A 15124-nucleotide genomic window follows, 5' to 3' on the forward strand; every position below is an offset into this window, starting at 1 on the left:
TTGATGTGCTAATAAACCACCCTTTCAAAAATGCTTTCTATGGACCTGAAAGTCCCTCTTGCTCAGCCTAACAACCTCTTATTTTCTCCCCTCTTGCTTGTGTATCTGTAGCCCCTTTGATGTTGAAGACTTGACCCCATCCACAGGAAATGTGAGCAAGGCATCTGCTCTCCAGAGGAGAATGTCCATGTACAGCCAAGGCACTCCTGAAACACCAACCTTCAAGGACCACTCATTCTTTGTAAGCTCTGTTTGGCTTCGTGTTTATGTAATGAGAAACCTTGGAGTAGTTCAAACACTGCAAACATTTCACTGCTTTACATGTCTAAGCTTTTTTTGCCCTGGTTCCAGCAGGTTACCCTTACAAATACTTATAAAGCAAGTGCATTCCTAGCTGCTAATCCTAAAAGAAGGTGACTATGATCCTGGCATCTTTGAAACTATGTGGCCAATTAATGCATACCTATCCTTCCTGCCTGACTGCTGTGATGCTTGAATAATCTTTAAAAAATGTGTTTTCATTTTGCAACAGTAGTTAAGCAACTATTATAGCACAAGTATTTTTAAGTATCCTGTGATAAAATTTGCCCCTGTACTGAAGATATTCACAGGGTGTTCCTACATTTTGCATGAATCGAATTCTGAATGCTTAATCAGGCCATCTGTACAGAGATTAACTTTGCAAGTGCTGCATCCCATGCCTGTAACTTAGTACTCTGCTGCAAAGCATTCATTTAACTTGCCCTTCCTCACACCCTCTTTGCTTTAACTGTTGAAGAAATGGCTGCATCCCCTGCAAGACAGGCCAAAGTTGACAATCTTAGATGCTCTTCAAGACACTTTCTTTGACAAGCTTCGTCGCAGTCGCTCTTTTAGTGACCTGCCATCGCTCAGGCTAAGCCCAAAAGCAGGGCTAGAGCTATATGTGAGTCCTGGTTTTTGTTTGGTGAAGGATTTTTTCAGTTCCTGTGTGGCATTTCCATTCCCACGCATGCTTTGTGTGTCGCTCTCTGTTGCAACTCGCTCATTTTGCTGACTGATTAGAGGGCAGGACATAACTGTGAGCCCATGCAGCTCACATTGAATCAAAATTCCTCTTGGTTTCTACAGAGATAATGATCAGAAGTCAACTATCTGTGGGCAGAGAGCAGGGCAGGAGTACAAGCCACCAGTGTTCTTGAAGATCACCTGCTACACTGATTGATGCTCTACATTTGCCTAGTAACATGACTTTCAGAAGCTAAAAGCATACTCATGTCAAGGGAAAGAAGAAATAAACCTTTGACTATGATTATGTTTAGGGAAAAAAAGCTCCTAATAATACTAGAAAAATATTTCAAGTTTTGGACACTTAACCCTTAAGCTTAACAACATGTGGATGCCTGCAGTTCTTTCCAGCAAATTGTCAGCAAAATAGTAGTTGCCTTCCATCTGTGTCATGTATTTCCATGAGCTGGCCACATGAGCTGGCCACAAAGCAAGGTTTGTAGGTTAGATAGGCAGGTTGTCACTCCTATAGTGATTTTTCCCCATATATCAGTCAGAGATGAACATAGATATATATCTGCCCTGATAAGTCTGGAGTCTGCATAGGCTGGTTTTGCTTCTTTAATGATCAGTGTCCTGCTCAATACACCACCAATTCTGCTGACTCATTTCAGCAGAAACTCATGTTGGACAGGATATAACTCTAGGTCAACAATTGTTACAGCCATCCATGCCACATGCAGGACAAACTGTGTTACATTTTACAAATTGCTACTTTAGAAGTCAGAAAATAAGTAGAACAGAAATCTGTAATGAGTAGGAAAATGCAGACAATGTGGTTTATGTACAATCTCATTAAAAAGAGCCATGGTACAGGAACTAGAGCAGTGCACTGGAAATGCTGTTTGAGAGGATATAGAAGGGTGAGCAGATTTCATGACTCTCTCTGGAGATCATTTCCTAGAGCTCTCTATTTAGCAGAGGCATGGCTGAGCCCAGGTTTTCCAGAAATTTTCATGCTGAAATTGAGGAGCTGTGCCAGATGAAAGCAGAAGTTTGATTTAAAATATTTTCTCCATCTCTCAAGTCTTGAATGCTTCTTTAATCTTTTGCCTTGCCTTTTTCTTTCCTGGGCACATGCTGTTATTTTTTTCCTCTTTCCAATGCTGCATTGATAAACACTTTCTCCCTATTGTCTTTTCAGTCGAATTTGCCAGATGATGTCTTTGAAAATGGCACAGCAGCCACTGAGAAGCGGCCTCTCTCCTTCACTTTTGGTGACCTGCCTTACGAAGATGCCGTGCCCCCTGCCAACTCAGCAGAGTCCTCCTGTGCTCACGTCAGCTCCAGCCCTGACATCACTGCCACCCCCACCCAGCACCGAGCCCTGGAGTCCTCCCAGAGCTCAAGCCTAGACTGTAGCAGCAGCGACTCCCGCAGAGACTCTGTTGCTGAGCCAAAGGACCTGCTGTCCCACGGAGAGGGAGCGGTGGCTGAGAGCAAGAACACCCCCAGGGCAGCTCCTGAAGTTTGCCAAAAGGTCTCTGATGCTGGGAGCAATCGTGTCTTTGTGGAAACGAGTGTCCCGGTGTCTTTCCTGCAGGACACGGATGAAGGCTCAGAACTCAAGCCTGTGGAGCTGGATACCTATGAGGGCAACATCACAAAGCAGCTGGTCAAAAGGCTTACATCAGCAGAGACACCCCTGACCCCAGAGAGGCTGCCTTGTGAGGGATCCATTAGTGGGGAATCAGAAGGATATAAGTCTTATCTCGATGGAAGCATTGAGGAAGCCTTGCAAGGGCTTCTCTTAGCTCTTGAGCCACATAAAGAGCAGTATAAAGAGTTTCAGGACCTGGATCAAGAAGTGATGCATCTAGATGACATCCTAAAAGTGAGTACATTTTCAGAAAATGCTACCCTAAAGAAAATCTGAGCAGGTAGAATGTCCTTGCCTGCCTCGCAAACATCAAAGCAGGCTTTCTGGAGAATAGTAGAATTCCCTGGTAGCAGTAGATTTGCTCCTGCTTGGAGCATCCTTTCACAATGTTGCATTTTTAAACTTTTGTCAGCAATGTGCTTGTCATAGCCTTGTGTCCTCAAGCAACAGATCTTTTGTCAAAACCTGGGGGAAAGAGAAAAAGGTGCTGTGACAGAAGGGTGATTAAATTATACCCTTCTCCGAACGCCTTGTGAACCATTGTGAACCACCTCTTGTGAACCCATTGCTTGTGCCATAGTGGGGATCAAATATAGCCAAACTTCTGCCTCTGAAGTCTGTGAGTCACATCCTCAGTGGGTGTACTTTAGCATACTGCCCCTGAACTCCATGGAGCTGTGCAAAACTGCACCAGCTGAGGATCAGGCCTTGTAGCCATACAAGCTGAATTTTCTAAATTGCCAAAGGGATTTAGAAGCAGAAGTGTCACTGAAGGTTGCTGTTCCCATGTCACCTAGGCATGGCCTTTTCCTTTTTCCCCTCATCCATTTTCATAATGAAAGACATCCTGTCATCACATCAAGATGCAGAGAATAATGTTAAAAATCAGAAGAAAAGGGGTTTGCATGTGTGTTGTTAATATGTTTACTGCAGGTCACTGTTACTTGTATCTCCCCCGTGAATAACAACTCCTGACACGTTACTCTGCAAACAGTATTATATGGGAAATAATCATTTCAAATGCTTCATATTCATATGCAAGTTGGTCTGCTAGTCATTTAAGCCTCATTATTCAAAAATATGGCTGAGGAAGAAGCAGGGAATAATTTATTCTTCTGCATTATCTTTTTACAAAGAAACTTTGTTAACCTCCTTATTTCCATTGCATGGTACTTTCCCAAATCAAGCATTTTTTGACAGCCTGCAGCCCCCCGTTCCTTGCATTATTTATTCCTAGAGAGGTTTGAGCAGGCAAAGGTATCATTACTATTATTTTCTAACTTGATACAAGAGGTTGACTATCCAAAGGCCAGAGAGACACTGTTTATGTAGGCTGCTTTGATCAGAAGTTACAAACAGACAGACATGGGATGGGGGCAGAGAGGATGGATGTGTGCGGACAGGATTCCTGCACACTCGAGATGGACGCCTCTTCAGATCTGTTGAAGTCTGGGTGTCACCTGTTGATCAGCTCACTGACTGGCACTCAGCATCACCAGCAGCCATGCAGAAAAGGGCTCTTCATGCAGAAGGGTTGAGCTGGAATCCAGCTGTGGCTGAAGAAACCTCTCTTGGCCATATTAGATGAGCAGAGAAGATGGCCCACATGTTGCTGTTTCCATATGCTTGAAGAAGCTGCGCTACCAAGCCCTGAAGAAAATGGAAGCTGAAACCATTGGTGCTGCACAAGAAGCAGGATGCAGCACTCATCCTTGTCACAGATGTGTTGGGAAGTGTTTTTGATCAGCTATTGACTGTACAGTCAGTTTAAAGACTCAAACATCCTAAGTGCAAATGTATGACCATTAGTATTGTGTGCAAATGAATTGCAAATGGAACTCCAGCTCCCTTCAGCTCTAGAGCACCTGGTGCTGGATCTGAACTCCTCAGAGGCCAGTGCATTCTTCTGTGAGCTGAGACGAAGTCATGGGTCCTGCTTGGAACTGGAGGATGTGGCCTGTGTAATGGCACCAGTGACTCATGACTGTTTCTGATCAAATAATCACATGGTCTGAAAGATGTTGAAGTCATTGCACCAACCAATGGAGATGATCCCTTAACTTACATCTGATTCTTCAGGATAACCCTGGAAGCAATTGGGCACATGTGGATGAATTGCCGCATGAGGCCAGGGTATTTCATACTTCCTACAGCAACAGCAAGGTTCCTTTGCATTTCTTCCCTGCAGTGAGGTGGGGATGGTTTCCCCCCTCTCTCTAGCACTGTAATTTCTGAGTTACAATACTGCCTTTCTCTGTCACCTAGCAATCTGATACCTTATTGGCTTTTCCTTGATAATCCATTTGGCTTCAAAGGCCGCAAAACTCCTTTCATTCCATTAATAAATGTGCAGCTATGGGATGAAATTCATTCCTGGCTAAGGTCTGTTAGAGTTACGTCTGGAATAAATCAGGTAGTGCCATTGGATATGTATAAATTGGCTTCTGTAGCTAGAACAGCAATTAAGGAATGTGCCTTCCCCTTTCAACTTCCATTGCATTAATTCCCCTCATTCCTTTTGGAAAATGCCTAGAGCTGCGAAACTTGGATTCAAGAAGTACTTCTCATTTTTATAAAACATGTTGACTTTTGCCTTTGAGGGTTTTCCTTTGGGGAAGAGAGTGTGTAGCATGAGGAGGGGAGGAGGAATGAAAGGCTTTCCCCAGTTCTCAGGCTTTGATTGTATATGCTATGAATATGAAGGCTTGAAATGAAACACCCAATAAAATGAAGTTTTAAAAATAAAATGAAGAATTTGAAGTTTTAAGCTTTATCAATTTTTTTTTCTTATCTTTCTTGTAGTAGCTAATATCTGGGGTTTTCATTGGTTCGTTCTGCCTTTGCAGTGCAAGCCAGCAGTAAGCCGAAGCAGGTCCTCCAGTTTAAGTCTAACAGTTGAAAGTGCTTTAGAAAGCTTTGATTTCCTGAACACCTCTGACTTTGATGATGAGGATGGTGGTGGTGTGGAGGTTTGTAATGGTGGAGGAGGTGCAGACTCGGTATTTTCAGATACTGAGATTGAGAAGAATAGGTAAGTTTGTAGTACCTGCCAGCTGTGCTTATGCCAAACTGACACCCTGGCTCTTTGTCACTAACAGGGGATCCTGGTGCACAATTTATTCAAGGAAGACTGACTAATCCTTGATGAGTTTTAGGGTCCGAGGGCTCCCCATGGCTGCTGCATACAAAGTCTTTGGTTTCCATTTTTTTCCCTCTGTTCAAATATATGCAATCTGTCCTCCAGAGGAGAAGGGTAAATTAAATTAGGCTGACATCAATACTGGCAGAGCCTCTTCCTTGACATAGGTTTGGACCTGGCTTTCCTTGGATGTAATTACTAATTCCTCTGTGGTTTTTCCCCCCTCCCTTTGTCTTTTCTCTCTAGCCGAATGAGTCTTTGCAGTGGATTAAGCTTGTCAGTAACAATAACACAGGGCCAGATTTAAGCAGCATGATGTAGGTTGCCTTTGGAATGTAAGAGTGATGACTGGTACTCTGTTCATGGCCCTGCGTGTTACCTGCCCTTCTTTCATCACTTTTGGCCTTTCTGAGAAAAAAGAAAAAAAAAAGCAAAAACAAAAAAAAAAGCTGTGGTGTTGTGGCGTGGCCTGCCATTGTTGTGTGACTTTAAGATGCTGTGCTTCAATCATTAGATCTTGAAAGCATGTTTGCCTCCTTTGAGCTGACACGATGCCCAGCAGGCACGTAAGCGGCACTAGAGCTGGAAAAAAAGAAAGGAACACAGTTCCCTCCCTGCCTGTGCTCTCCAGCCAGGGAGCTGTACTACTCACAGCTTGCTTAAAGCAGTTTGAGTGCAATGAGCAACCACTGTGCAGTTCCCATCATCTCATGTCCTCATTCCAGAATAAGACTTGGTGGGAAAAAAAATTTGGGAAATTGTGTTGCTTGCTAAACTGGCACTCTGACCTCAGTCCGGTCTGTGCTGATTTAAGGATCTAGCTTCAACCAGTTAAAATAGAAATTAAAATTTCTTTTTTTCCCCTCTGGCTCATCCCCAGACAGTGCAGATTCCCGCTTCCATTTTTAGATGTGTAAGTGTGTGACTCAGTGTAAAGATTGCAAGTGTTGAAACTTCTGAACTTGCAGCCAAACACACTTGCCATCTGGGGACTGACCTCAGGCTTTGCATTTAAACATGGGGAGGATCATTTCTGCAGCAAGACAATATTGGAAATAATGATTTAAAACACAGTAAGACTAGCTCAACACTCTTGCAGAAACAATTGGCAAAGTAAGCTGTACACATTGTGTCTAAAACTGCATATGAAAACATCATGTCTCTTACTTCAGACATCGTTTTCCTTTCCTTCTGCAATGAGCCTTAAATTTGACAGCAGGAGGACTCTGCAAGCACAGAGCTGTTCTTAGCAGCTCCATGCTTGGGAAGGTACAAATTGTCATGGTTCTTAATCCAGAGTGACTGGGCAGGTGATTCATCACAGATGGGAGAAGGCTGTCACCACCAAGGGATAGTAACCACGACAAACCTTGCTGTTGAGGACATCACATCACTCAGGGCAAGCCAGTCGGGGAACAGGTCTGTCCCCTAGATGGGCACGTTCCTCCTGTACCCAGGCAGGGCAGCCCTGCTCCTTTGTGGTATGATGTGCCCATCACCAGGTTTCTGTGCACTTTCAGCTCTTCTGCCGTGCTCTTTGCTCATCCCCTTGTGTGTGAGTGGGGCTGTGGGTGTGGGTGTGTGTCTGCTGTGGCAGCTGCCGGCCCTACACTGACCTCCTCCTCCCTGCCTCCTCCCCAGTTACAGGACGGAGCACCCAGAGGCCAGAGGCCACCTGAGCGAAGCTCTCACCGAGGACACAGGTGTGGGCACCAGCGTGGCTGGCAGCCCTCTGCCCCTGACCACAGGCAACGACAGCCTGGATATAACCATAGTTAAGCACTTGCAGTACTGCACCCAGCTCATTCAGGTACCAACCCCACCTCATTTGGGCATTTATTTTAAAATCATTCCTGTCTGCAGGCTGGCAAGGTCAGTGCTGCTCCTGCAAGGCAGTGGGAGCTCAGGGCTGGGACAGACACCAGACAGCTGGGGTTGGATGGTGACACCCTGACCCCAGCCAGAGGTGCCTCCATCATTTCCATCCTGGCTGGTTTCGGAGCAGACCTGACATGTGAACTAAGGGGGGCTTGGCATGAGCTGCCCAGGAGGGCTGAGGGGCAGGGCAGGGGGGGACAGGGGCATCCCCTGCTCTGGGTTACAAACTCCTGCTGGCTTTGCTGGGAGGTCCTCAGTGAAGTCGGTTCCCAGTTAAAGCAGCCCATGTCTTCAGAGGTAAAACAGGAACCCTGTCTCCACTGTTTAACTGAGATGAGCTTGCAGCATTCAAGAGCAGAGATTAATTTTTTGCACATGAGGCAGAGAGATTCTGTCTGCAATAGACAAGGTGAAGGCAGCATGAGACAGCCCTCCCTGGGATATCAAAATTGGCAGTTCATGCTCACAACTAGAGGGGTTTTTCTGTAGGTTTTTTTTCAGAACCCATGCACGGCAAATGCGAATTTAAACATCCAGTAAGCGAGGTCATCAGGGTTTTCCTGACAAATGAAAACATGCTGCAACTTCCTCATCACAATTATTTTACTCTTCCATCTTAGTTAAAATTAGCTTCATTTTCCCAAAGGCTCATTGAAGCAATAGAGCGTGAGCCTGATTCCAGCACCCTTAGTGCTGAGCCGGAAACTCTGCTGACTCACGCTATGAGAAAAGGGGAGGTTTTTTGGTTTCAATACAAGAGTATACAGTAAATATGCAGGTGAGTGAGGTGAACTTGAACATCCACACTCAAAGCAGATCTGATATGAATATTATTTACATAGACTGCTGAAGAAGATGTAGATAGCAGCAGCAGGGAGTATTAGCAAGGATTAATTAATAAATAAAATTAATAAAGGCACCTAAGTAATTGATCAAAGCTGAAATGGAATAGAGAAAGAGCAACTTGTGGTCTTCCTCTGTGCAGGGTTGTCCTGAAAGTCTATGGTCCGTGTTGTGTGAAAGTCAGACTAATATTCTTGCCTGGCTTTAAGTCTCGTGCTGATGGGTTTCTTTAGCTTTGTGGAGTGTGTAAATCAGAAATTACTAACACAAATGGTTACTTGGATTCTCAGGTGTCTGGATGTGAATGTAGATATTGAAGGTGCAAGTAGGGATGCAATATCAACCACGACCAAAAAATATCCCAACAAAAAATTTTTTAAGTTAAGGAGATCCTGTGGTTCGAGGCAATGAATTTGTTGTTGCACTTCAGGTGTTTTGGAGTTTTTTTGTTTTTTCTGAGGCTGGGTTTCTTTTTGGTTCAATTACTCCTTTTTGTCTCTTCCCATTTGTCTTCACTAGCAAATTGTGTTCTCCAGTAAAACACCATTTGTGACAAGAGACCTCCTGGATAAGCTGTCCAGGCAGATCCTCGTGGTGGAGAATATTGCCGAGATCAGCACTGAGAACTTGGGAAACATCACCTCTCTTACTGATGGTAAGAAACAGTTTAGGGGCTTTCCTTCTGACAAGGATTTGCCTGGGCATGTGTGTCTGCTGAAATAATCACTGTGCAGAGCTCACCAGCAGTGCACGAGAGGCCTCTGTAGTAAGGGCTGGCTCAGGGTCACCAGGAGGTGCAGCAGGCAAGGCAGGTGTCACCTACATCTGTCTTCAGCACTGGTATCCAGAAGCATGCAAGTGAGAAAAGAAAGGACTTCTTATCCAGCTTGATGTGCAGAAGATGGACAGGTGTCATTAGTGTTATGTGGATACTTCCACCTCTGAAGACCCAAATTCTTCTTCCACCTTTCTTTCCTGAGGAAAGGCAGGATTTGCATTACAATATCAAAGGCATAATACAACTTCCTGAACATTTTAATTTTTGTCTCTATGGAGAACTTCTTAGTTATTTTTCTTTTTGCATCTGTTTTAATACTTGGAAGAGTTTGACAAACACATAGTTACCCTTGTGTACACTCTGGCAGGATAGGTAAATACTACAAGGTGTATTTACTATATCAGAAAGTTGAGGCAAAAATTGAGTGACTTACTTGAAGCCATAGTGTAGTGCTAGGACAAGGACCAAACTTGTGCAGACCATTTATGGTGTGTTCCCCTAGAATTTTGTGCTATTTAAAAGGAAGAGCCATCAATACTGAGAACTGGATCAGGAGCAAATTTACTCACATTACCATAGGAAACAGAAAAAACATGTTACAAACCTGGGGTGAGCACATGATCATGCTCTGTGAGGGTAATGGCTCAGGGAGACCCAGCAAACAGTAGCTGTTTATCAGTGGGATTGGGTGAGATGTCCTTTATTCTTACCTTCTTTTTTCAAAGCTGATGTTTCCAGCATGGCTTTGTTTCATTATTCATTTTGTCTTGCCCAGCAATTCCAGAGTTTCACAAGAAGCTGTCACTGCTGGCTTTCTGGATGAAGTGTACTGGCCCTGCAGGAGTGTATCACACCTCTGCAGACAAGATGATGAAGCAGTTGGATATCAATTTTGCCACCACTGTGAATGAGGAGTGTCCAGGACTTGCAGAAACAGGTACAAACTGCTGCAAAAAAATGTGTCAAAATGGAGAACAGTTGTGTACGAGCTTTGTTTTCCAACTCCTCAGAGATCTGTTTGGCCACAGTTCCAAGATCTAATTTGAAAACTAATGCTACAACTCTTGAAACAGTTTTGGCCCCAAATAATTAAACAACAAAAAAAAAAAAAAAAAAAAAAGAAAAGGTGAGGTTAACAGAAATGAAAATACTGTTTTAAGGTTAATGAGCTAACCAGAAAGAAAGTCTATTCCCAAATACAGATTTGTAAGCGATTCAGTGAATCAGGAATCCTTGCACTTAATTTTGTGTATCTGTATAATTCCTACACCCCATTACAGGGCACTGGGATGAAATTAATCCACATTCAAGTGAGTTTGCCTGAGCACAGGTTCTTATCCTGTGTGTTGTAGCACACCTCAAACTCCAGCTATACTGACTAGCTCTCCCTTGGACAGAATGGGGATGGAGGCTGATTTGCCCAGGTGTGGCTGCCTGCACTGTGGATGCCTACACAGGGCAGTGTTCTCCTTCGTGCTCCATGCTACAGCTCTCACAGGCAGTGCCTCAGACCAGCTTTCTGCCTGCCACACTAGTGCAGGAACATGAAAAATAGCAAAGCAAAATCCTGCCTCAGTGGCACTGTGGGGATGGATGTACAGGCAATGCATATGGAGAGGGGGTTATGATGCAGGATATTGTTCAGGTAGAAATGATGCTCTCTTGATTGCACAGGAAGGTGCACTAGCCATCTGTAAACTGGCAGAGGTTCATCCTTACAAAGAAATTCTCTGGCAATGAGACCCAGACAGGGAGAAGGCCTGTCCAGCTTCTAACCTAACCACAGCTGAGCTTAGAAACATTGGGCACATCACTTAGAAACATCACTTATCTGGCCTTGCAGATGAGGTTCTTTCTTCCCGGTTTTGAAGTGGACTGTGTAATTTTGCCGGCAGCTTTTGCTCTCACTAACCTGTGCCTTTATCCATGGCCTCCTGCAGTCTTCAGGATCCTGGTGTCTCAGATCCTGGACCGGACAGAGCCTGTCCTCTACTCCAGCATGTCCTCCGAGACCATTACTGTCTTTCAGTATTACAGCTACTTTGCCAGCCACAGCGTCAGTGACCTTGGGAGCTATTTGCTGCAGCTCGCCAAAGAAGGTAGGGTATATAAAGTCTGCTGGCTGGTTAGGGAGTACCTCCCTGTCCTTCTGAGCTCAACACAAGGCAGGCCAGCCCTGAGGCTGGTTTTACAAAAGGAAGAGAGAAAAGAGACAAAGAAGTGTCCTGGCTATTAAGTGAATGCACCTGAACTGTTGTGCATGTCAAGGGAAAGGAGGTGATGCAGATAGACTTTCAATCATTTCTATTTCCATATTCAAATGGGAAAAAATTGTTTTGAAAGCACAGTTTTTCAGGGATTGGCTGATGGTGGTGGGCTAAGCCCAAGGTCTGGGAAGTTTTCTGTGCCCACAGCTTGGATGATTGTGGTGGTGTTCGCAGGGGTCCCAGGACGAGGGAAGAGACAAGAATCTTGACTCCATGTTTCAGAAGGCTGATTTATTATTTTATGATATATATTATATTAAAAGAAAATGATATATTAAAACTATACTAAAAGAACAGAAGAAAGGATTTCATCAGAAGGCTTGAAAGGAAAGGAATGGAATGATAATAAAATCTTGTGACTGACCAGAGAGTCCAATACAGCTGGACTGTGATTGGCCATTAATTAGAAACAACTAACACGGACCAATCAAAGATGCACCTGTTGCATTCCACAGCAGCAGATAACCATTGTTTACATTTCATTTCTGCTGCTTCTCAGGAGAAAAAATCCTAGCAAAAGGATTTTTCATAAAAGATGTCTGTGACAGATGATGTCCTGGTCTTTCACCACGTGTTATGGAGAGACCTTCTGAAATGCTGAGCAATTCTCAGGAACCAAGGGATCACAGCATCTCAGAGTTTTGCAGGCTCTGCCACCAAGAGCTAGAGAGAGAAGCAGATGCTGCACAAAGTGTGCTGAACTGCAGTCCCTGGCAAGCCAAGTTTTCTTCTCTGTTTGAGAGGGAGTTTGAGCAACCTTGCCTAGTTTTCCTTTTTATTTGGGCATACGAGGGAGCTTTTGCTCAAAAGCCTGGAAGCAAAATGGCATTTCAACTCACCTCTGAAACATATTAGTCTAGCTCTTGTTGGCAGACATCAATCTCTCCAGGAAAAGCTCTCACAAGGATGCTCTGAAAGTCAATACACTGGCAAGGATATTTGGTCTCAATTGTTAGAGTGAGAACTGACATCTTCCAGCAGAAAGCAAAGATTTGACAGGGGTGTCTGCAGCTCTGGGTAGGCCTAAGGGCTGCACTTAGGCCCATCTACTCATCTCCTCACTTGAAGAAGGTATGAGAAACTGGCCCAGCTTAAAGCCCAGACAATTCCCCATGCAGACACACTGCCATGCTGCAGTTGCTCAGATGGGAATATTTTCGTATCCTCAGTGTGTGTAGTACAAATCAAAGATTGCTAGCGAGGAAAGGATCAATCCAAAGTGCTGAGAGGACAAAGTAAGTAACACAGACCTTTTTCTTGCACTTCTAGCATCTGTGGTTCAGGTGCTGCAGTCAGTGAAAGATGGAAAACTGCAGCACAACATGTCCAAAATAAACTCCAACAACCTTCCACCACAGCAGGAAGTTTTAAGAGCTTTGGCTTTACTTCTCAATGAAAATAAAAATGAAGTCAGTGAGACTGTGGCATCACTTCTGACAGCAACTGCAGAAAACAGGCACTTCAGGGAGAAGGTAAGTGGCAGAAAATCACCTGTCACATGACAGACCTGTGTCATCATGACTTTTTCTCCCTGTATGTCTCAAATATCTGTGCATATGAAATCACTGATCCAAGCTTGATTTAAACTGATCCAGAGGGATATCCTGTCTAATTTTTCTGCACATGTGAAGGTCTGTTTCTGTCTTTATGCCAGTCTGCTTGTACCTGTCATTATGCTAAACAGGTACCAATCAAAACTGCAGAGTGCTGTGCTCTCTAGCTATCTTCCACACTTCAGCATTTCTGCTGCCCTGTCTCAGACTTGGCTTCAGTCCAAGGCTTCAAGGTAACAGTCCCCAGCACCATGAACATGCAAAGATGTAGGTCTCAGATTTTTTTTTTCCCCAAAGGAGTCTGCCATCTATGGGACTTGCCACCATTTCCAGAGGGGACAGACTGCCTTGGGCAAACACAGCTCAACTGTGAGAACTAAGATTTGAGTCTATCTCTGATACCAAATGCAACAAGCAGGGCCAGGTTAAGCACAAAAAATTAAATAGAGGGGAGAAGGAGGAGTAAAAAAAATTAGGGATTGGCTCCTACCCTTTCATGGCAGACCTTTTCCTGCTATCCATCTTGCTCTCTGTCAGGAAAGAGCAACAGAAAAGGCAGCTGGAAGAGGAAGAGTGGCAGAAGGAAGGCAAAGGGAAGAGAAAAAGTCTTTGCTTTTCTTCTCCCCTCTTTGCTTGCCCTCCCACTTCATCTTCCATTTTTGCAGCCTCTTGGTATTTCATAGCATCCTTCTCCCATCCCCAGCTTCCTGGAGGCAGCATCTCAGGGCAAATATAACCTTCTCCTGGAACAGGCATGTGTGGCTGATACCTGGTCCACTGCCTGCAGGAAGGACCACACAGTGGCTTCTGTGAGGGTATTATGCAGCCTTATGCTGCAGATGAATTCACTGTGCAGCTGAGTGCTGCTGAGATTTGCTGCTCACTAGTAGCTACTAATTTCCAGGGTCAAGCAGTAAACTGGTCTAGCAGCTCATGCTGACATTGTAATCATTATTTTAAGTCTCCCCGGGGTCTATACCAACTAGTTCATCATCATCCCTACATTAAAGAGACCATCACAAGGGCCACCTCTTGAGTTATTAGACTCCAAGGCCCATTCAAAGCTCTTTGGTGATATATAGTGAAAGGCCTTCAAAGGTGCCAGATTGTGCATCTCACTTAACCATGAACTTCTCCCCACCAAAAGCTGCCTGAGACTGCTGATCTATAACTGGTGGTCTGGCCTGGATCTGCTGCAGGGAATTATCCCACCTTTGCCATCCCACATGCTCCCTGCCAGGGAGGCAGGCTGCAATTGCTGTCCTTTAACAGGGTAGCAATACCTCCATGCTCCACCCTTCTCTGTGGAGGCACAGACATTTTCATTGCTGTTCTTCTTTATCTGTTTTCAGGCCTTGATTTATTACTGTGAAGCACTAACCCAGCCCAACCTCCAGCTGCAGAAAGCAGCTTGCTTGGCTCTAAGATACCTCAAGGTAAGAGACAAGAAATACACTGTGGTGCTTGGCTTTGCTTTTGAAAGGACATCTGATAGGTACAAACAACAAAACAGAAATTTCAATAACAGCAGCAGTAGTGTTTTTGTTTTGTGTTGCTGTGCTCCATCCTTTTTCAGATAAAGGGAATGGTTTAGAACCTTCTAAACCACAAAAACCCGGGTTCTGTGACCTTGGCAAAGTTTTATCTTTTGCATATCATCTTTTCCTCCCTCTCATATTGACTTCAGGAGACTCAGTTCCACATCACAGACAAAAAAAATGTTAATCTGTAAAGTACTGACTGAGAAGGATAAAAGAATGCTTTCCCAGGATAAAATGAGCTCTAATGTATGTGGGCTACAGTAGCAGAAAAGAGAGATCACAGCTTGTTTTGTGACAAATAACTGGTCATAACATGTGGGCACTGCAGCTTCAGCTAGCATCTGGTACCATCTTTGCATTCCAGCCTATGACAGGATGGGAAAATTCACTTTTATTTTGGTTGTATAGAGCCATGGGAGACAGCAGCCACCCAAGCCTGGCTGGTATGGGACACTGGGGCAAAAAATGTGTTCCATGA

At 44.3% G+C, this 15124-nt stretch overlaps 1 protein-coding gene across 5 annotated transcripts in view; it reads left to right on the plus strand.

Moving 5' to 3' along the window:
* RIPOR2 (RHO family interacting cell polarization regulator 2) overlaps nucleotides 1-15124 on the plus strand; it is a 69381-nt gene that overhangs the window by 50324 nt on the left and 3933 nt on the right. For 3 of the 5 annotated variants that reach the window (XM_054635086.2, XM_077183555.1, XM_077183565.1), the window contains exons 12-21: nucleotides 112-241; nucleotides 779-925; nucleotides 2192-2881; nucleotides 5494-5678; nucleotides 7428-7596; nucleotides 9027-9162; nucleotides 10061-10222; nucleotides 11226-11384; nucleotides 12822-13024; nucleotides 14458-14541. In XM_054635086.2, coding sequence (XP_054491061.2) covers nucleotides 112-241; nucleotides 779-925; nucleotides 2192-2881; nucleotides 5494-5678; nucleotides 7428-7596; nucleotides 9027-9162; nucleotides 10061-10222; nucleotides 11226-11384; nucleotides 12822-13024; nucleotides 14458-14541 — 2065 coding nt within the window. Of the gene's footprint in view, nucleotides 1-111; nucleotides 242-778; nucleotides 926-2191; nucleotides 2882-5493; nucleotides 5679-6032; nucleotides 6104-7427; nucleotides 7597-9026; nucleotides 9163-10060; nucleotides 10223-11225; nucleotides 11385-12821; nucleotides 13025-14457; nucleotides 14542-15124 lie in introns of all 5 variants that reach the window. The other 2 variants (XM_077183553.1, XM_054635070.2) reach the window with 2 other exon arrangements.

This window comes from Agelaius phoeniceus, chromosome 1 (assembly GCF_051311805.1).
Source record: "Agelaius phoeniceus isolate bAgePho1 chromosome 1, bAgePho1.hap1, whole genome shotgun sequence".
NCBI lineage: Eukaryota > Metazoa > Chordata > Aves > Passeriformes > Icteridae > Agelaius > Agelaius phoeniceus.